At 44.9% G+C, this 21,820-nt stretch overlaps 1 protein-coding gene and 2 pseudogenes across 7 annotated transcripts; 2 read left to right on the top strand and 1 right to left on the bottom strand.

The window, feature by feature from the left end:
• Positions 1–21,820, top strand: part of LOC139273796 (zinc finger protein 585A-like) — a 280,327-nt pseudogene that overhangs the window by 222,037 nt on the left and 36,470 nt on the right.
• Positions 3,393–21,275, bottom strand: LOC139273775 (zinc finger protein 664-like). 7 transcript variants are annotated; one of them, XM_070890854.1, is made up of 6 exons: positions 21,052–21,275; positions 13,870–14,679; positions 13,404–13,492; positions 11,750–11,863; positions 9,316–9,404; positions 3,393–4,626 (listed from the first exon to the last, which is right to left on the bottom strand). In XM_070890854.1, exon 6 carries the CDS (start codon positions 4,275–4,277, stop codon positions 3,672–3,674), a length of 606 nt encoding a protein of 201 aa, XP_070746955.1. In that variant the 5' UTR covers positions 4,278–4,626; positions 9,316–9,404; positions 11,750–11,863; positions 13,404–13,492; positions 13,870–14,679; positions 21,052–21,275; the 3' UTR covers positions 3,393–3,671. The 7 variants fall into 7 exon arrangements, with proteins under 7 accessions (XP_070746955.1, XP_070746958.1, XP_070746959.1 ...); XM_070890857.1 differs by having other exon boundaries at positions 13,870–14,406; XM_070890858.1 differs by having other exon boundaries at positions 13,870–14,034.
• LOC139274159 (zinc finger protein 850-like) overlaps positions 21,529–21,820 on the top strand; it is a 360,216-nt pseudogene continuing 359,924 nt past the window's right edge.

The following is a 21,820-nucleotide window of genomic DNA, read 5'->3' as shown; positions in this document are numbered from 1 at the left end:
GATGTTAAATTTGTGATTTTTGTACCCAGGTCCCTCTCCTTTTAAAAAATACTCTGCTTTTCTATTTTTCCTACCAAACTGGATATCTTCATATTTCTCCACTATATTCCATTTGTCATGTTCTTGCCCACTAACTTAGCCTGTCGACATCCCCTTGAAGCCTCTTTGTACCCTCCTCACAAATTGTATTCCCACCTAGCTTTGTATCATTAGCAAATGTAGATATACAGGTTGTACTCTCCAGTCTGGGTCTCTTTCGTCTGGAAACATCCTTGGTCCAGCATCAGTCCCGGCGTGGGTGGTGGTTCTGTCTCTCTCTCGGCTCCGTGGCTGAGCTCTCTCCCTATCTCGCAGCTTCTCTCCCCATGCATGCACAGAACATGTCCGGGTCGCTGTCAGCAGCTGACCTCCCGAGTACCGGAAAATGCTCTGATCCGGCACCGGTCAGGTCCCAAGGATGCCGGACCAGAGACGTCCAACTGTATAACATTTGGCCCCCTCATCCAAATCACTGATATATATTGTGAATAGCTGAGGCCCAAGCACCATCGTTGGAGTACCCGACCAGTTACAGCCTGCCAACCTGAAAATGAACCGTTTATTCCTACTCTGTTTTCTGTCCATTAACCAATCCTCAATCCATGCTAGTATATTAACCCCCAATCCCTTGAGTCCTAATTTTGTTCAATAACCTCGTGTGACACCTTATCGAATGCCTTCTGAAAATCTAAATACACCACATCCACTGATTCCTCCTTAAATATTCTGCTAGTTACAACCTCAAAAAAGTCTCAACAGATTTGTCAAACATAATTTCCCTTTCATAAAGCAGTGTTGACTCTGCCCAATCTTATTATTTTTCTCTGAGTGCCTGTTACCACATCCTTATAATAGAATTGAGCATTTTCCCTACTACTGAGGTCAGGCTAACTGCTTTGTAGTTCCCTGTTTTCTTTCTCCCTCCTTTCTTAAATAGTCCAGTTACATTTGCCACCTTCCAAACCACGGGAACCATTGTAGAATCTATGGAATTTTGGAAGGTGATAACCAATGCATCCACTATTTCTATAGCTAACTTTTTCAATACCCTCGGATGTGGGCCATCAGGTCCAAATGATTTATTGGCTTTCAGTCTCATTATTTTCTCCAGTACCATTTTTCTTTACTAATACTAATTTCTTTCAGTTCTTCATTCTCACTGGACCCTGGGTTCTCCAGTAGTGCTGGCAAATTTTTTGTGCTTTCTTCCATTAAGACAGACACAAAGTGTGCATTTAATTTCTCTGCCATTTCCTTGTTCCCCATTATAATTTCTCCTGTCTCAGCCTGTAGGGGACCCACATTTACTTTTGCTAATATTTTCCTTTTCACATACTTATAGAAGCTTTTGCAGTCTGTTATTTTGTCTCTCGATAGTTTACTCTCATATTCTAGTTTCCGTTTCTTTATCAATTTCTTGGTCCTCCTTTGCTGAATTCTAAAATCTTCCCAGGCTTACTGCTCTTTTTGGCAACATTATAAGCATCTTCCTTTCATTTAATACTATATTTAACTTCTCTTGTTGGCCACGGTTGGATAACTATTCCTGTGGGGTTTTTGTACCTTAAATGAATGTATGTTTGTTGTAAATTATAACTTAATTCTTTAAATGCTAGCCATTCCTTTTCTACCATCATACCTTTTGATATAGTTTCCCAATCTACTTAGCCAACTCTCCCCTCATACCTACACAGTTTCCTTTGTTTAACTAAATCACTTTCAAATTTAATGCAAAATGTTATCATGTTATGGCTACTCTTCCCCAAGGGCCACTTTCCTACATTATTAATTAACCCTTTCTTATTGCACACTACTAGATCAAAAATAGCCTGTTCTCTCATTGGTTCCTCAAAATACTGATCTAGAAAACCATCTTGTATACCTTCCATTAATTCGTCCTCCACACTATTACTGCAAATTTGGTTTGCCCAGTCTATATGCAGATTAAAGTCCCCCATAATTATTGTATTACCTTTGTTTCATGCACCTCTAATTTCCTGATTTATACAGTGCCTTACATTACCACTATGGTTTGGGGGCCTATAAACAACTCCCACCAATGTTTTCTGCCCTTGCTGTTTCTAAGCCACACCCAAACTGATCCTATTTCTTGATTTTCCGAGCTAAGACAGTATTCTTTATCCCATCCTTTATTATTAGGGCTACCACTTCTCCTTTTCAATTTTGCTATCTCTTCTAAAAGTTATGTATCCCGGAATATTTAGTTCTCAACCGTGGTCACTTTGCAACCACAGCTCCATAATGGTTATCAGATTAAACCTATTAATTTCTATCTGCGCTATTAATTCATCTATTTTCTTGCGAATACTTCATGCGCTCAGATATAGTGCCTTTAGCTTTGGCTTTTTTCTATTTTTCCTTAGTCAGTAATGCCCTATTACCTTTGTTACTCTCTCTATCCCTTCCTCACCCACTCTGCTTATTTTTACCCAAAACTCTGCTCTAGAGCCTTGACATGTCTCTTGTTGCTTTTTCTCTCTATCTAAACCGTGCTGTACTTTCCTGGATCTCGCCATCCAGCCTTCAATAGTTTAAAGCCCTGTTTACTGCCCTAGTTATTCGATTCGCCAGGACACTGGTTCCTGCCCAGCTCAAGTGGAACCCATGGCAAGGGAACAGCTCCCTCTTTGCCCAGTGCTGGTGCCAGTGCCTGTAAAGAAAAACCCCTGCCTCCCACACCACTCTTTGAGCCATGCATTTACTGTTCTAATCTGCTTATCCCTGTAACAATTGGTGTGGGGCTCAGGTAACAATCCAGAGATTATTACCTTTGAGGTTCAGCTTTTTCATTTGAATCCCAATACCTCCATCTCTTTCAGCAGAACCTCATTCCTAGTACTACCTAGGTCATTGGTTCCTACATGGTCCACAACAACTGGAACCTCCCCTTTCCATTCCATGTTCTGCCTCTGATCTGCCCCAGGGAGGGGGCAGTGTGTGATGTCCCTGTGAGATGCAGTATTTTCAGTGTGTGACCCCGAGCTGCTTCAGGCTGGGGACAGTGTGTGATGTCCCTGTGGGATGCAGTATTTTCAGTGTCTGACCCTGAGCTGCCCCAGGGAGGGGGCACTGAGTGATGTTCCTGTGGGGTGCAGTATTTTCAGTGTCTGACCCTGAGCTGCCCCAGGGAGGGGGCACTGAGTGATGTCCCTGTGGGGTGCAGTATTTTTAGTGCCTGACCCTGAGCTGCCCTTATTCCTCCTGCTCTAGGGGGCAGTCACGCTCCTCTCAGTTGGAGTTAATAGGAGGGACCGCATCATCTACTGGATACCGGCGGTATTTCAAGGCACATCACGTCCGGCTCCCTCCCAGAGAAATCCAAAATCAACCTGCAGATTCAATTCATTTTATTATCAATTGTTAACAACATTTAGCTCCATTTGATGCAGCTTTCAGTATTTGAAGAATCCCTTTAAAGAGTTAAGTATGGATGTAAACACAAATTAGAATTATTTTTATCTGACCCTTTTCCCGTTGATTAATTGGTCAAATATCCAGAATATTAAACTCCAGTCCAGTTAGAGGGGGAAATCACTATCAGCAGAAAGAAACCCCAACTGTCAGAATGGACACGATTCAGTCTGGGTAACAGCAGAATCCAAACCCTGCAGTCACTTGTGAACTCGCTGATGTCTTACCAGGTTGGATGACCGAACGTATCCCTTCCCACACACGGAGCAGGTGAACGGCCTTTCCCCAGTGTGAACTCGCTGGTGTATCAGCAGCTGGGATGACTCAGTGAATCCCTTCCCACACTCAGAGCAGGTGAACGGCTTCTCCCTAGTGTGAACTCGCTGGTGTGTCAGCAGATGGGATGACCGAGCGAATCCCTCCCCACACACGGAGCAGGTGACCGGCCTTTTCCCAGAGTGAACTCGCTGGTGAGTTAGAAGGTTGGATGAACAAGTGAATTCCTCCCCACATTCAGAGCAGGTGAACAGCCTGTTCCCAGTGTGAACTCGCTGGTGAGTTAGAAGGTTGGAATAACAAGTGAATCCCTCCCCACACACGGTGCAAGTGTACGGCCTCTCCCCGGTGTGAATTCGCTGGTGTCCCATCAGGTGGCTTGACTGAGTGAATCGATCCCCACACACGGAGCAGATGAACAGCCTCTTCGCAGTGTGACTGCGCCGATGTTTTTCCAGCTCTGACGGGTAATTAAATCTCTTCCCACAGTCCCCACATTCCCACAGTTTCTCCATGGTGCGGATGTCCATGTGTCTCTGCAGGTTGGATGATCAGTTGAAGCCTCGTCCACACACAACACGTGTACAGTTTCTCCCCGCTGTGAATGGTGTGATGTTTTTTCAGGCTGTGTAACTGGTTAAAACTCTTTCAACAGGCAGTGCACTGGAACACTCTCACTCAGGTGTGTGTGTGTCTCGGTGCTTTTCCACTCACAGTGATGTTTGAAATCTTTTCCCACAGACAGAACAGGCAAACATTTCTCCTTCCACAGTCAAAGGCCGATGAAATTCAGGTCCGGAGGAATCGTGTTATTCTGTCAGATCTTGACGTGCTGTTTGGTTTGATTTTCCCATCTGCAAATCCTGCCCTTCTTATACCCTGCAAAAGGAGTTTACAAAAATCATGACTGCAAGTACCAGACACAAACTCAGAACAGACAATTCTAGATTCCATGGAACATTCTTTCCTCTCTCGTTCCTCCAAAGCTGTAAATCCCTGTCCCATACACTGTCTGTCCTCCCTGTCCTGAAATTCAAACACATCGCACGTCTGAAAACAACATGTCCTCCGCTCCCAGTTTTCACCATCTACATTGTCTAGGTTCAGTTCTACACTCACTGGTTCCCCTAACTTCCCCTGAAGGTACGGACTCTGGCTGGGTTTAGTTCTACACTCACTGGTTCCCCTCTCCTCCCTTGAAGGTGCTGACTCTGGCTGGGTTCAGTAGGACCCTGTAGCCACGCCCACACTTTGTTGCTCTGTGAAGATGGCCATCCATGCACTCTACGCCTCGATGAATCGTGATGGTGACGCACAAACCTGCAGCTTTCCTTTTGTTAATAATAATTTTTATTTATTTAGCAGCTTTAATATAGTACAATGTCCCAAGGCGCTTCACAACAGTGTCACAAGACCAGTTCGCCTAACATCTGTTGCAGGACATTTGGAAAAGCATAATTCAGTCAAGCAGAGTCAGCATGGTTTTGCTCCTGCTACGGCTCCAGTTTCCGGATACACTCTTATGTTTATAGATTCTGTCCCTTCCCGTCACGCTTTGGTTCTCGTTTCCCTCAATGCTAGCCTGCTCTATTGCCTTCACCTTGTCCTTTAAGCTTTTAGATTTCTGCTCACCTGAACCCTGCCCCCGCCGTGCCCTGCCCCCACCCCCTCCCCCCGACTGATTAGTTAAAGCTCTCTCTGCAGCCTCAGTTATTCGGTTCGCCAGGACCCTAGCCCCAGTACATTCCAAGTGGAGTCCGTCCCGAATATAATATGGGAAAATGTGAGGTTGTCAACTTTGGCAGAAAAAATAAAAAAGCAAATTATTATTTAAATGGAGAAAAATTGCAAAGTGCTGCAGTGCAGAGGGACCTGGGGGTACTTGTGCATGAAACACAAAAAGTTAGTACGCAGGTACAGCAAGTAATCAGGAAGGCAAATGGAATGTTGACCTTTATTGCAAGGGGTTGAAGTATAAAAGCAGAGAAGTCCTGCTACAACTGTACAGGGTATTGGTGAGGTCACACCTAGAGTATTGCATACAGTTTTAACCTCTGTATTTAAGGAAGGATATACTTGCATTGGAGGCAGTTCAGAGAAGGTTCACTAGGTTGATTCCGGAGATGAGGGGGTTGATTATGAAGATAGGTTGAGTAGGTTGGGCCTATACTCATTGGAATTCAGAAGAATGAGAGGCGGTCTTATTGAAACATAAAAGATAATGAGGGGGCTCGACAAGGTAGATGCAATGAGGATATTTCCACTCATAGGGGGAAACTAGAACTAGGGGATGTAGTTTCAGAATAAGGGGTCACCCATTTAAAACTGAGATGAGAGAAATTTATTCTCTCAGGTGGTTGTAAATCTGTGGAATTCTCTGTCCCAGAGAGCTGTGGTGGCTGGGCCATTAAATATACTTAAGGTGAAAATAGACAGACTTTTGAGCGTTAAGGGAATAAAGGATTATGGGGAGCGGACAGGGAAGTGGAGGTGAGTCCATGATCGGACCAGCCACGTTCTTACTAAATGGCAGAGCAGGCTCGAGGGGCCAAATGGCGTGCTCCTATTTCTTATGTTCTCATTACACAGTACCAGATCTAAGATAGCCTGCTCCCTGGTTGGTTCCGCAAAGTACTGTTCAAGGAAATTATCCCGGATACACACTATGAATTCTTCCTCAAGGCTACCTTGGCCAATTTGATTTGTTCAAACAATATGAAGATTAAAATTGCCCATGATTATTCCTGTTCCTTTTTTACAAGCCTCCATTATTTCTTAATTTATACTCCATCCAATAGTGTAGCTACTGTTAGGGGGCCTATAGACTACGCCCACCAGTGAGTGTAGTATTTATTCTGTATCTGTTAGTCTCTGGTTAGCAAGTGTGGCTTTTCCTTTATACCTGTAAGTTTATGGTCTGGAAGAGAGGTTTTCACTCTGTACCTGTCAATTACTGGTAAGTGAGTGTGGGTTTCATTCTGTATCTTTCATTCTCTGGTATATGAGTGTGAATTTTACTCTGTATGTAACAGTTTTTGGTGTGTGTGTGTGGATTTCACTCTACTCGTCAGTCTCTGGTATGTTAGTTTGCGATTCCTCTATTCCAGTCAGTTTCTGTTATGTGAATGCGAGCTGTATTCTGTACCCATCGGTTTCTGAAATGTGAGTGTGCATTTTACTCTGTTCATGTCTGTTTCTATTCTGTGATTGTGGGTTTTCCTCCGGCACTTTCAATTTTTGGTATTTGAGTGTTGATTTTCTTTGTGAGTGCGGTTTTACTCTTTATTTGTCAGTGTTTGATATGTGAGTGTGGGTTGTGATCTGTATCCGTCAGTTACTGGTGTGTGTGTGTGTGGCTTTCACTCTCTACCTTTTAGTCTCTGGTATGTGTGGATTGTATCTGTAAATTTCAATCTCTGGTAGGCGAGTGTGGGTTTTACACTCGGTCAGTTTCAGGTAATGTGGGCTTTTGTCTGTATCTGTCTGTTTCTGGTATTTGAGTGGGGCTTCATTCTGCAACTTTCAGTTTCTCTGATGTGAATGTGGGTTTTAGCGCTGTACCTGTCAGTTTCAGGAATGGGAGTGTGGGGTTTTTCACTGTACCTGTCAGCTTGTGTTACATGAGTAAGTGTTCAATCAGTGCAATAACTCCCAGTTTCTGGTAAGGGAGTGCATATTTAAGTCTGTATCTATCACTCTCGAGGATGTGTGTGTGAGTTTTATTCTTTATCTGTCAGTCTCTGAGATTTGAGTGTGGTTTTTCTCTGTATCTGTCAGTTTCTGGTATATGTATTTGGGTATTATCTGTATGTATCAATCTCGGTAACATGATTGTGTATTTTTGTCTATCTTTTACTCTCTGGGATGTGAGTGCAGGTTTTATTCTTGATCTGTCACTCACTTTTTTGTGTGTGTGGATTTTACTCTACAGTGGTCATTCTCTGGGATGAGAGTGTGATCTTCATTCTATCTATTAGTCTTTGGTGTGAGTATGGGGTTTACTCTGTATCCATCAGTCTATGGTATCTGAGTGTGGGTATTATTCTGTGAATGTCAGTCTATGGTATGTGTATGTGGGTTTTCCTCCTGTCAGTTTCTGTTATGCAAACGTGTGTTTTATTCAAGTGTGTGAATGTGGATTTCACTCTGTACCTGTCAGTCTCTTGTGTGTGAGTGTGGCACTTTTTAGCTGTACCTGTCTGTTTCTGTTATGAGTGGGGTTATGTTCTATATGTCACAGTTTCTGTTATGACATTCTACTTGTCTGTCACTGGTATGTTAATGTGTGTATGTTTTCTGTACCCGTCAGTTGCTATTATATGAATGTTGATTTCATTCTGTGCCTTTAAGTGTCTGGTACAGCTGTGGTATTGTGGTTTTGACATTGAATCAGTCAGTCACTTTCAGGTGAGTGTTGATTTTGCTCTGTCACTCTCTGATATGTGTTTTATTCTGTATCTGTCCGTCTCTGAGAAGTGAGTGTGGGTTTCATTCTGTATCTATCGGTTTCTGATATTTGAGTAAGGGTTTTAATCAGTACCTGTAAGATTCTGTTACAGGAGTGTGGTTTTTAGTCTGTATTTGTCAGTCTCTGGAATGTGAGTGTGGGTATTACTCTGTATCTATCAGTCTCTGGAATGTGAGTGTGGGTATTACTCTATCAGTCTCTGGAATGCAAAAGTGTTTTTTTTCTGTACCTGTCAGTTTCTGGTGCGTGACTGTGGAGTTCACTCTCTAACTATCTGTCTCTGGTATGTGAGTGTGAGTATTTGTCTGTAGCTGTAAGTGCCTGGTACGGGAGTGTGGGTTTCACTGTCAGTCAGTCAGTCAATCTCAGGTACTGGAAATGATTGAATGACAGATTGTGATTTTTTTTCAATGTGTCTGAGTGTATGAATCATTGTTTCTCTCTGTCTCTGGTACTGTTTGAGAGTGAGGGATTGATTATGTATCTGTTAGACTGGTGATGTGTGAGAGTGAGGGATTGATTATGTATCTGTTAGACTGGTGATGTGAGAGTGTGGGACTGATTATGTATCTGTTAGACTGGTGATGTGTGACTGTGGGATTGATTATGTATCTGTTAGACTGGTGGTGTGTGAGAGTGTGGGATTGATTATGTAATTGACAGTCTCTTGTACTGAGCTATTCTTGCTCTGTGTGAGTGTTGGATTTGGTTCCGTCTCACCTGCTGTAGGCGGATGATAGTTTGCGATTATCGATGACTGTCTCAGGAGGAGGTTTGATTCAGTCCATTACCTCAGTTTCTCTGCTCTTGTATGTTAGCTGTTGGGTTTGAGAGTCATTGTACAGACACGAGTGTGAATTGACACTGTCAGTGTCTATCTGTTCGTGTGTGTGAGTAAGGGAGTGAAATTGGATCTGCCTTTCAATGAGATATGATTGGACTTTGAAACAACACATTATTGTACTGCTCCAAGTGACTGTGGGATTCATAATATAATTCTGGAAATTTGGATCACTGTGGGACTGACAGCTTCTGCTACCTATGACAATATGATTGAGGTCAGTTCTGTGTCTCTGCGCTCTGAGTGATAATGTACTTACTGTGTGTGAGAAGGAGCTGCCTGCACTGTTCCTTGTGTTCCGGGTTGAGGAAAGATCAAATTTATTCTGGCTTGGTGAAGTATTTTGCTCTGAGAATAATAATAGGAAAACACTATTAGTTATGATATGGACAGTTATAAAAATAAAGTTATAATTCATGTGTTTGTGTTTAATAAAGTAAAGTATCTGGAGAGAGGAATCTGCGATACAAATAGTGTCCTTGTCTGACCTCACTGCAGTACAGCGACACTCAGATTCACCACACCAGGTGTATAGGACTGTTCTATAGTAAGTTATCAGCATCCAGACACAACCCAAACCCAGCACTGGTCCATGAATGGGATCACCCGATTGGCACAGTTCAGGTTGATATCTCCTGCTTCCATGGGACTACATGTAAAATTCTGAATTTCTTCCTGGAATATAACCACAGGTACCTGGGCTATACAACAATTGTTCTCAGTCTATTGAAACAGAGTTAACAGCCTGTATCATTAACAGAATGTCACAGTTACCAAATGCTGATGTATCTGAGGGGGCGACAATGTATCGCTCGATCACCAGCAACATGGTTCTGAAGAATTCAACGCACCGAAACAAAATAACCCATTTTTGAAATGTCTCCTATCACAGTCCTCTTCTGGTGCCTGCAATAGATGCACTTTGTGACACTCCTCACATCCTCACTCTCAGGCTGTGTTTCCACTGTTCAATGTCCAAGAACAACAGACATTGTGAGATTGGAACTGAATCAGGAACATTCACTACTGATTTGGGGAAAGAAAGCAGCACTGATTTGAAAGAGCGAGGTGATTTACTTTCTCTGTTACCTTACACCGTACACACACAGCCCGAGAATGGGCTCCCCCTTCCCCCACTCACTCCATGTTCCAGAACTAGTTCCTACTCCACTCTGCCTCTTACAGACAGCCCCCGACGGCCGCTGAACTTACCCCGACTCAAAGCCCGTCTGCGGACACAGCCCCAATGTGATGAGCTGCTGTAAGGAGGCTGCTGTTTGCTCCCTTGCTCGGGCCCGGGATATCTCCGCTCCCTGATGTGTTCAACGATCATCAGCCCAGCACAGAGGAAACAGCAGCCACCGACAGAGCTGGAGGAGGGGAGCTCGCATGGGCCCTTCCTGTCAGTTTAAACACTGTGTGTGGAGGGGAGGAGCAGCATGCATTTAGTGCATGCTCAGACCATCTTTTTGTCACAAATTAAATTAGCAAAAATGGGATTGTTTCACAAGTTGCTTTTATCACGAATTAAATGGGCCACATTGAAAAAACGATTGTGTGAGCCTGATACTGGAGAAAGGGTGCCTAAACTGTTCTACTCGTTCCATCAGTCTCTGGTTTGTGTGTGTGTGTGTTTCCCTGTCAGTTTCCAATTGGCGAGTATGGGTTTTACTTGCATATTATTGCTCAGATACGTGGGTGTGGGTTTCATACAGTACCTGTCAGTTTCTGCTTTGTGAATGTGGGATTTATTCTGTACCTGTCAAGTTTTGATGTGAGTGTAGGTTTTATTCTGTATCTGTCAGTTTCTGGTATCTAAGCGAATCTTTATCTGTACCTGTCAGTTTCTGTTATGTGAGTGTGTACTTTAACCTATATCATCAGCTTCTGGTATGTGAGTGGATATTGACCAGTATGTCAGTTTTTCGGATTGGAGTATGGATTTTATTCAGTACCTGTCAGATTCCGGTATGAGAGTATGAGGTTGAATCGGTACCTGTCAGTTTTTGATATGTGACTGTAATTTTAATCTGTACCAGTCACTTTCTGGTATCTCAGTGTGGATTAATTCTGTACCTGTCAGTTTCTGGAATCTGGGTGTTGATTGTATTCTGTACCTGTCAGTTTCTGCTTTGTGAATGTGGGTTTTATTCTGTACTTGTCAGTTTCTGCTGTGTGAGTGTAGGAATTAATATGTACCTGTCAGTTTCTGGGATGTGATTGTGTTTTTTTTTCTGTACCGTCAGTTTGTGGTAGATGTGTGGGGTGTCAGTTTCTGATATCTGAGTGTGGATTTTTAACCTTTATATGTCAGTTTGTGCAATGTGAATGTGGGATTCATTCTGCATCTCTCATTCTGGGGTAAGCGAGTGTGTGTTTCCTCTGTACCTGTTAGTTTCTGGTATGAGAGAGTGGGTTTTATTCTATATTTGTGAAATTTACAGATCAGAGATGACTCCAACAGAAAATAGTTTTGCACATTATATTGGACGAATGCGATTCAGAAATATTTGAGTAGAGACGAGCTATTAATACATTATATAAACCATATCTGTCAGTGGTACAGTGAGTGTGGGATTCATACTGTATCTGACAGTCAGTGGTACAGTGAGTGAGTGTGGGATTCACTCTGTATCTGTCATAAATGCAAGTGTTTGTTGTTGCTGTAGAAATTAAGATTTTCAGTTACTTACGTGGTTAACATTTACACAGAAGAAAATGTCAGAAGCAGCCTCGTGGATAACTGTCGGGAAAGTGCTGTTACTGGTGAGATCACGATTTGCTTGATGCAAACTTGGCTAATAACCCTAGAGGTGATGGAAAAGAAAGCAACATTTTGGGACGTTTGAGCGAGATGATAAAACATAATCAGCGCAAGGAGCGATGATCAGAGAGCTGGCAGGCAAGAAGCATTGAGCTCCTGTTTACTGCCCGATGCTATTTCAAAAACAATGGGGAAGAACAGTCCCTGGATCTGGGAACTTGAGGAGGCCTTTCAGCACATGGAACCTGTTAGAGGAACAGAACTCCCTCCCTAACAGCACTGTGGGAGTACCATCATCACACGGACTGCAGCCGTTGATGAAGGTGGTTCACCACCATCTTCTCCAGGGCAATTAGGGATGGGCAATAAATGCTGGCCTTGCCAGCAACACCGACATCCAGTGAACAAATTAAAAAAAGGCAAATCATTCCTTCGAGCCTGTTACATACAGAACAGGAGGAAGCCATTCAGTTCCTCGAGTCTGTTACATTTGGAACAGGGGGAGGCCATTTAGTCCCTCGAGCGTGTTACACTGGAACTGGAGGAGGTCCATTCAGTCCCTGGATCCTATTACATAGGAACAGTCGGCCATTCTGCCCCTCGACTCTGTTACATTAGGAACTGGAGTGGGCCATTCAGCCCTGGAGTCTGCTTTACAGGAATAAATGGACACCATTCAGCCCCTTAAACCTGTTACAAATGAATAGGATGCCCTTCAGACCCTTGTATTTGTTGCATAGAAACAGGAGGTGAGCATTCAGCACCTCAGCCTTGCGAAAAGGAATTAGTGGTGGCAATGCATCGACTGGATACTGTTACACATGAATAGAGGAGGCCATTCATCATCTGGAGCCTTTTACTTTCGAACAGGAGGAGGCCATTCAGCCACCTCGAGTCTTTCACATCGGAACAGGAGTAGGCCATTCAGACCCTCAAGCATGTTATGTTGGAACTGGAGGAGGCTATTCACCCCCCCGAGAATGTTATAGGAACTGGAGAGGGCCATTCTGCTCCTTGAGCCTGTTACATTAGGAACTGGAGAGGGCCATTCAGCCATTGGAGTTGGAAAGCAATCGGAGGAAGCAATTCTGCCCCTCAGGTCTGTTACATTAGGAATAGGACAAGGGCATTCATCCCCTTGGGACTGTTTCATGGGAACAGGAGAAGGGCATTCAGCCCTTCGAGCTTGTTACATTGGAACTGGAGGAGGCCATTCAGCCCCTGGAGTCTGTGACACAGGAATAGAAGTGGCTATTCAGACCCTGGAACCTGTTACATAAGAACTAAAGGAGGCTATTCTATTCCATTCCATTCTAGCCTGATACATAGGTACAGGGGAAGGTCATTCTGCCCCGAGAGCTTGTTACATATGAATAGGAGCAAGCCTTTAAGAACTTCGTGTTTATTACATTAAGAACACGAGAAGGTTACTCAGTATCTCCAGTCTGTTACACTAACAACAGAAGGTGGCCATCAGCCCCCTCAGGCCTGTTACACAGGAATAGGAGGAAGCCATTCAGCACCACAAACATATTTAATTCGGATAACCTGTCTGTGTATCCGCACACTGATTGGTACCGTACCTACTGTGTGAGAAGGAGCTGGTTGCACTGTTCCTTATGTCTCAGGTGGTGGAAACCTCACATTTGTTCCGGTTCCTTCAATTCCTTGCCTGTAGGAAGAAAAGGAATATCTGATCATTCAAGAATAGGAGAGGTAGAAAAGACTAAAGTGATGAATGTAATCGTTCAATTAATATTCATTATTAACATTCACAAAGGGAAGCCAGCGATACAAACAGTGTCAGTGTCTGACTCCACTGCAGTACTGCAGCACTCAGCTTCCGCACACCAAGTGTGTTGGGCAGATTTACAGCAATTTACTGACATCCAGACACAACCCAACCCCTGCCGCGCTTCAGGAATGGGACGACCCAATGGAGCACGGACTTTTACACAGCTCAGATTGCTACTCCCCTCTCCCAGGGCACTAACCGTTCAACCAAAAACAAAGAGCCGCTGTTTAAAACGTGTCCTTCACATTTCTCACCCAGTGCCTGCAACAGATGCTCCTTGTATAAATCCTCAGTGTCCGGCTCTGCTTCCACTGCCCAATGATCATCACAGGCGGTCCCTCGGAATCGAGGAAGACTTGCTTCCACTCCTGAAGTGAGTTCTTTGGTTGCTGAACAGTCCAATACGAGAGCCAGAGTCCCTGTCACAGATGGGGCAGATAGTCATTGAGGGAAGTGGAGTTTGGGGGGGGGGGGGGGTGGGGGGAACTCGTTGCCGCACGCTCTTTCCGCTGCCTGCGCTTGATTTCTGAATGCTCTCGGCGATGAGACTCGTGGTGCTCAGCGCCCTCCCGGATGCACTTCCACCACTTAGGGCAGTCTTGGGCCAGGGCCTCCCAAGTGTCAGTGGGGATGTCGCACTTTAACAGGGAGGCTTTGAGGGTGTCCTTGTAATGTCTCCGCTGCCCACCTTTGGTTCGATTGCCGTGAAGGAGTTCCGAGTAGAGCACTTGCTTTGGGAGTCTCGAACAACAAACATGGTGAGACTGGAACTAAAGCAGGAACGTTCACTACTGGTTTGGAGGGAGAAAAATGCAATGATTGTCAACAGCAGATCCTTCCCATTCTGTCTCCCTTTTCCGGGACACACGCTGTCCACACACAGCCCGAGAATGGCCTCTCCCTTCCTCCACTCACTCCACGCACTGAGACCAATTCTTGCTCCACTCTGCCTGTTACACACAGACCCCGACTCCCCCTGAACTTCCCCCGGACTCAGTGCCGATCTCGGAGCCCATCTGCGGACACGCTCCCAAAGGGAACATTAAGACGGATTGCAAAAGTTTCTATAGATATGTAAAGAGAAAAAGGTTAGTAAAGACAAACGTAGGTCCCCTGCAGTCAGAATCAGGGGAAGTCATAACGGGGAACAAAGAAATGGCGGACCAATTGAACAAGTACTTTGGTTCGGTATTCACGAAGGAGGACACGAACAACCTTCCGGTTATAAAAGGGGTCGGGGGGTCTAGTAAGGAGGAGGAACTGAGGGAAATCCTTATTAGCCGGGAAATTGTGTTGGGGAAATTGATGGGATTGAAGGCCGATAAATCCCCAGGGCCTGATGGACTGCATCCCAGAGTACTTAAGAGGTGGCCTTGGAAATAGTGGATGCGTTGACAGTCATTTTCCAACATTCCATTGACTCTGGATCAGTTCCTATGGAGTGGAGGGTAGCCAATGTAACCCCACTTTTTAAAAAAGGAGGGAGAGAGAAAACAGGGAATGATAGACCGGTCAGCCTGACATCGGTAGTGGGTAAAATGATGGAATCAATTATTAAGGATGTCATAGCAGTGCATTTGGAAAGAGGTGACATGATAGGTCCAAGTCAGCATGGATTTGTGAAAGGGAAATCATGCTTGACAAATCTTCTGGAATTTTTTGAGGATGTTTCCAGTAGAGTGGATAAGGGAGAACCAGTTGATGTGGTATATTTGGACTTTCAGAAGGCGTTCGACAAGGTCCCACACAAGAGATTGATGTGCAAAGTTAGAGCACATGGGGGGGGTAGTGTACTGACATGGATTGAGAACTGGTTGTCAGACAGGAAGCAAAGAGTAGGAGTAAATGGGTACTTTTCAGAATGGCAGGCATTGACTAGTGGGGTACCTCAAGGTTCTGTGCTGGGGCCCCAGATGTTTACACTGTACATTAATGATTTAGATGAGGGGATTAAATGTAGTATCTCCAAATTTGCGGATGACACTAAGTTGGGTGGCAGTGTGAGCTGCGAGGAGGATGCTGTGAGGCTGCAGAGCGACTTGGATAGGTTAGGTGAGTGGGCAAATGCATGGCAGATGAAGTATAATGTGGATAAATGTGAGGTTATCCACTTTGGTGGTAAAAACAGAGAGACAGACTATTATCTGAATGGTGACAGATTAGGAAAAGGGGAGGTGCAAAGAGACCTGGGTGTCATGGTGCATCAGTCATTGAAGGTTGGCATGCAGGTGCAGCAGGCGGTTAAGAAAGCAAATGGCATGTTGGCCTTCATAGCAAGGGGATTTGAGTACAGGGGCAGGGAGGTGTTGCTACAGTTGTACAGGGCATTGGTGAGGCCACACCTGGAGTATTGTGTACAGTTTTGGTCTCCTAACCTGAGGAAGGACATTCTTGCTATTGAGGGAGTGCAGCGAAGGTTCACCAGACTGATTCCCAGGATGGCGGGACTGACCTATCAAGAAAGACTGGATCAACTGGGCTTGTATTCACTGGAGTTCAGAAAAATGAGAGGGGACCTCATAGAAATATTTAAAATTCTGACGGGGTTCGACAGGTTAGATGCAGGAAGAATGTTCCCAATGTTGGGGAAGGCCAGAACCAGAGGTCACAGTCTAAGGATAAGGGGTAAGCCATTTAGGACCGAGATGCGGAGGAACTTCTTCACCCAGAGAGTGGTGAACCTGTGGAATTCTCTACCACAGAAAGTTGTTGAGGCCAATTCACTAAATATATTCAAAAAGGAGTTAGATGAGGTCCTTACTACTGGGGGGATCAAGGGGTATGGCGAGAAAGCAGGAATGGGGTACTGAAGTTGAATGTTCAGCCATGAACTCATTGAATGGCGGTGCAGGCTAGAAGGGCCGAATGGCCTACTCCTGCACCTATTTTCTATGTTTCTATAGCGATGTGCTGCTGTAAGGAGGCTGCTGCTCGCTGCCTTACCCCGGGGCCGCGGTGTCTCCATTCCCGGCTGTTTAAACCATCTTCTTCCGCTCACTGAGTGAATGGTGCTCACAGGCAGGGCTGGGGGAGGGAAGGGCACATGTGCTCTTCTGCTCACTGGAAATCGACACGGTGGGCGGGGCTTAACCGCGCATGCGCAGTCTATAATCAGCAAAGTGAACTTTCCCAATTCACTTTAATCAGAGTATGAGCAAAGGAACTGGGCCTGGGGGGGAAAGGACAGAGAATGTTTAAAGTCCCTTTGAGATGCTCAATTTGGGATCATTCCATGCACATTGTATTTCTATTCATGAGCCTGTCCTCACAAAGCAATCCTGCAGAAACATCCGAGGGACGAGAGAGCAGGAGTGTTTTCTGGGACTGTGCAGGAGTTAATATCTGACAGAAACAGTCCCAGATTAATTTAATCAGAGTGAAACACTCGGTCACTGAGAGTAATACCGAACGGCCCTGAGCTGCAAGATTAGAGAGAGTACAACAGGCAAGCGAGGGTTAAATGTGGGACCTTGTTTCTCTCACTCTCTGACACTGTCCCGCAGTGTGGGATTAATAATGTGTCTATCTGTAGTACAATATCAGTGAGAGACTTTAACTTCTGTCCCTCCAATGGGGACTTTCAGGATAAAAGCAGACTTCACAGGTCAGTCTGGAACTGATACTGTGCATGTTTCTGTGTCTCACCGTCCTGCCTCGATCTCTCCTGTCTCTCTCAGCTCCCTCTCTCAGTTGCTGTCCCCTTTTTCTTGTACTGTTTGTGAAGGCGGGATCCTGCTATTTCATGTGATGTGGACACACTTGAGTACAACACTAACACATAGAAACATAGAAAATAGGTGCAGGAGTAGGCCATTTGGCCCTTCGAGCCTGCACCGCCATTCAATGAGTTCATGAACATGCAACTTCAGTACCCCATTCCTGCTTTCTCGCCATACCCCTTGATCCCTCCAGTAGTAAGGACTACATCTAACTACTTTTTGAATATATTTAGTGAATTGGCCTCAACAACTTTCTGTGGTAGAGAATTCCACAGGTTCACCACTCTCTGGGTGAAGAAGTTTCTCCTCATCTCGGTCCTAAATGGCTTACCCTTATCCTTAGACTGTGACCCCTGGTTCTGGACTTGCCCAACATTGGGAACATTCTTCCTGCATCTCACCTGTCTAAACCCGTCAGAATTTTAAATGTTTCTATGAGATCCCCTCTCATTCTTCTGAACTCCAGTGAATACAAGCTCAGTTGATCCAGTCTTTCTTGATATGTCAGACACTGTTTCTCTCTCTGGTGCTATACATGACAGTGTGGCAATGTTACTGAGCTTAATATGGAGACACTGATGCCAAGTGTAAGACTGATAATGTGTGTGTCTCTCTCTCCCCACTGATGTTATACATGAATGTGTGATACTAGTATTGAGCCTAATATGCAGACACAGTTCGGGTGTTTAAGACTGATACTATGCCTGTCTCTCACCGCTCACTCCGATAGCCATCTCTGGGTGATGAGGACGGGATGGATAGATCACTGTTAAATGTCCCTCAGTTTAGGAGGACAGAGAGAGACAGACAGACAAAGCGAGGCTGGTGGGGTGGTGAACACAATTTATATTTTCATGTTAATCAAACATATTTGCATGTATGAAGGGGAAGTAATGTTTGACAAATTTGCTTTGTCAAATTCTTTGAGGATGTAACGAGAAGGGTGGATTAAGGGGAACCAGTGGATGTGATGTATTTGGACTTCCAGAAGGCATTTGACAACGTGCCACATAAAACATTACTGCACAAGATAAAAGTTCACAGGGTTGGGGTAATATATTAGCATGGATAGAGGCTTGGCTAACTAACAGAAAACAGAGAGTCGGGATAAATGCTCTGGTTGGCAATCAGTAACCAGTGGCGTGCCGCAGGGATCAGTGCTGGGACCCCAACTATTTACAATCTATATTAACTTGGAAGAAAGGACCAAGTGTAACGTAGCCAAGTTTGCTGATGATTCAAAGATGGGAGGAAAAGCAATGTGTGAGGAAGACACAAAAAATCTGCAAAAGGACATAGACAGGCTAAGTGAGTGGGCAAAAATTTGGCAGATGGAGTATAATGTTGGAAATTGTGAAGTCATGCACTTTGTCAGAAGAAAAATCAAAGAGCAAGTTATTTTATAAATGGAGAAAAATTGCAAAGTGCTGCAGTACAGCAAGACCTGGGGGTACTTGTGCATGAAATACAAAAGTAATCAGGAAGGCCAATGGAATCTTGGCCTTTATTGCAAAGGGGATGGAGTATAAAAGCAGGGAAGTCTTGCTACAGTTATACAGGGTATCGGTGAGGCCACACCTGGAATACTGCGTACAGTTTTGGTTTCCTTATTTATGAAAGGATATACTTGCTTTGGAGGCTGTTCAGAGAAGGTTCGCGAGGTTGATTCCAGAGATGAGGGGGTTGACTTATGAGGAAATGATGAGTAGGTTGAGCCTCGACTCACTGGAATTCAGAAGATTGAGAGGTGATCTTATCGAAACGTGTAAGATTATGAGGGGGCTTGACAAGAAGGATGCAGCGAGAATGTTTCCACTGATGGGGGAGACTAGAACTAGGGGGCATAATCTTAGAATAAGGGGCCACCCATTTAAAACTGAGATGAGGAGAAATTTCTTCTCTCAGACGGTTGTAAATCTGTGGAATTCGCTGCCTCAGACAACTGTGAAAGCTGGGACATTGAATAAATTTAAAAAAGAGATAGACAGTTTCTTAACCGAGAATGGAATAGGGGGTTATGGGGAGCGGGCAGGGAAGTGGACTTCAGTCCATCATCGTATTAAACGGCAGAGCAGGCTCGAGGGGCCCTATGGCCATACTTTTGCTCCTATTTCTTATGTTCTTATGTAAATTTGAGGTCATTCAAAACTCGGCAGCCCATGTCCTAACTTGCACCAAGTCCTGATCACCCATCACCCCTGTGCTCGCTGACCTACATTGGCTCCCAGTTAAGCAACGCCTCGATTTCAAAATTCTCATGCTTGTTTACAAATCCCTCCATGGCCTTGCCCCTCCCTATCTCTGTAATCTCTTTCAGCCTCACAATACCACGTGATGTCTGCGTTCCTCAAAATTGGCCCTCTTAAGCATTCCTGATTAGAACTGTTCAACATCGGTGGCCGTGCCTTCAGCTGCCTGGGCCCGAAGCTCTGGACTCCCTCCCTAAGGACATTTCTTTCCCCCTTTAAGATGCCCCTTAAAGCTACTCTTTGACCAGCTTTGGTCATCTGTTGTAATTTCTTATGTGGCTCGGTGTCAAATTTATTTGCTTTGTCTTATAACACTGAAGTGCCTTGGGACATTTTACTACGTTAAAAGCGGTATATAAATAAAGTTGTTGCTGAAAGCAATGGGAGCTCATACAACCGGAGCTCCCATTATTATCAATGATGTTCATTGGTGGTTCAGGCCCACGTGATCCCAGGATACGAATACATACCTGGAAGACATGGTCCTGTACACTGCACTATGAAACTCGGACTCCGACCACAATCCTATGTTCCTCTGAGACCACCAGGCAATTTTTTTTAAAATTCATGTCGGATGTGTTCACCCAAAAGAAGCTTACAACCACAATTTTCCACCCAAAGTATTGGTTTAATTTCTCTGCCATTTCCTTATTCCCCATTATAATTTCTCAGCCTGTAGGGGACCCACATTTACTTTTGCTAATTTTTCCTTCTTAACATACCTACAGAAGCTTTTACAGTCTGTTTTTGTGTCTCTCGCTAGTTTACTCTCATTTTCTATTTTCCCTTTCTTGGTCCTCCTTTGCCGAATTCTAAAATGGTCCCAATCCCCAGGCTTACTGCTCTTTTTGGCAACATTATAAGCTTCTTCCTTCGATCTAAAACTATCTTTAACTTCACTTATTAGCTACAGTTGGACCACCTTTCCTGTGGGGGTTTTGTGCCTTAAAAGGAATGTAATTATTGTAAATTATGTATTAATTCTTTACAGCGAGCCATTGCTTATCTATCTTGATACCTTTTAATGTAATTTCCGAATGTATCTTAGCCAACTCACCCCTCATACCTAAAAAGTTTGCTTTGTTTAAATTTAAGACCCCAGTTTCGGATTTAACAAAATCACTTTCAAACTTAATGTAACATTCTATCAGATTATGGTTATTCTTCCGTTGCCAGCACGTCCCATGTACAAATAAACAAAATAAACAAGACTCACTGTTAAAAGTTGTTGTTAATCACAAGTCACTTTTTACAAATCACTCCAGGGCCTCGCCCCTCCCGATCTCTGGAATCTGTTGCAGCCCACAAGATGTCTGCACTCCTCAAATTCTGTCCTTTTGACCATCCCCGATTATAATCGCTCCACCATCGGTGTCCGGCCCTTCAGCTGCCTGGGCCCCGAGCTCTGGAACTCCCTCCCTAAACCTCTCCGCCTCTTTCCTACTTTCAGACCCTCCTTAAAACCTACCTGTTTGACCCAGCTTTTGGTCATCTGCCGCAATTTCTGCTTTTGTGGCTCGGTGTCAAATGTATGTGTTGTGTCCTGTAACACTGCTGTGAAGCGCCGTGGGACGTTTTACTACGTTAAAGACGCTCTATAAAGAAAAGTTATTATTAATACTGCAGGAATGAGGGATTGAGTGAGCTTGGAGTCCGGCGCCGGCCCATTGGGAGTGGTGCCGTCCCTCAGCATTGACGTCACAGGCAATGTGGGCAGGGCTGTGACGTTTCCTGGTAACGGTTGAACATCGCAATTTTTGAACTCAGGAACCACGTGACCCCCCAAACTGCCCAGCGCGCCTTCATCACAGTGGGCGGGGCTCTGCGGCGCTGCCGGCTCCTATTGGTAGGAGTGGCTGGCAATCTGCTTCACGCAACCAATAGACGACCGGGAATTCTCTGAAGGTCATTAATTTATGCAGGAACACGCACTGTGGCGGCAGTACGCATGCTCGGTGCCGCCCTCCCCACCCCCAGTCTCCGGATGCCGGACAGTTTACTGTAACCAGCGGTGAGACAATGTGGGGAACCGGGGGCCGCAGGGAACCGGACTGATGGTGGGCGGCCGGGGCCGGGGCAGAGCGCTCGGCCGGCGGGCGGGGAGGGTGTGGTGAGTCTGTGAAGGAAAACACCGAACTGAACACACAGCCCCGGAGCTCAGGGTTTGGGGACATGCGGGAGATAGACTGAAACTTCCAGTGAGATCAGACAGTGTGTAACCCGGGGGCCCAGTGAGA

The sequence above is a fragment of the Pristiophorus japonicus genome, chromosome 9 (genome assembly GCF_044704955.1).
Source record: "Pristiophorus japonicus isolate sPriJap1 chromosome 9, sPriJap1.hap1, whole genome shotgun sequence".
Classification (NCBI taxonomy): domain Eukaryota; kingdom Metazoa; phylum Chordata; class Chondrichthyes; family Pristiophoridae; genus Pristiophorus; species Pristiophorus japonicus.
The sequence above is the reverse complement of the archived record's forward strand: the minus strand, read 5'-3'. Positions and strand labels throughout refer to the sequence as shown.

Excerpts from the sequence above, each read along its gene's own strand:
- LOC139273775 (XM_070890854.1), bottom strand. The coding sequence starts at position 4,277 with ATGGACATCCGCACCATGGAGAAACTGTGGGAATGTGGGGACTGTGGG.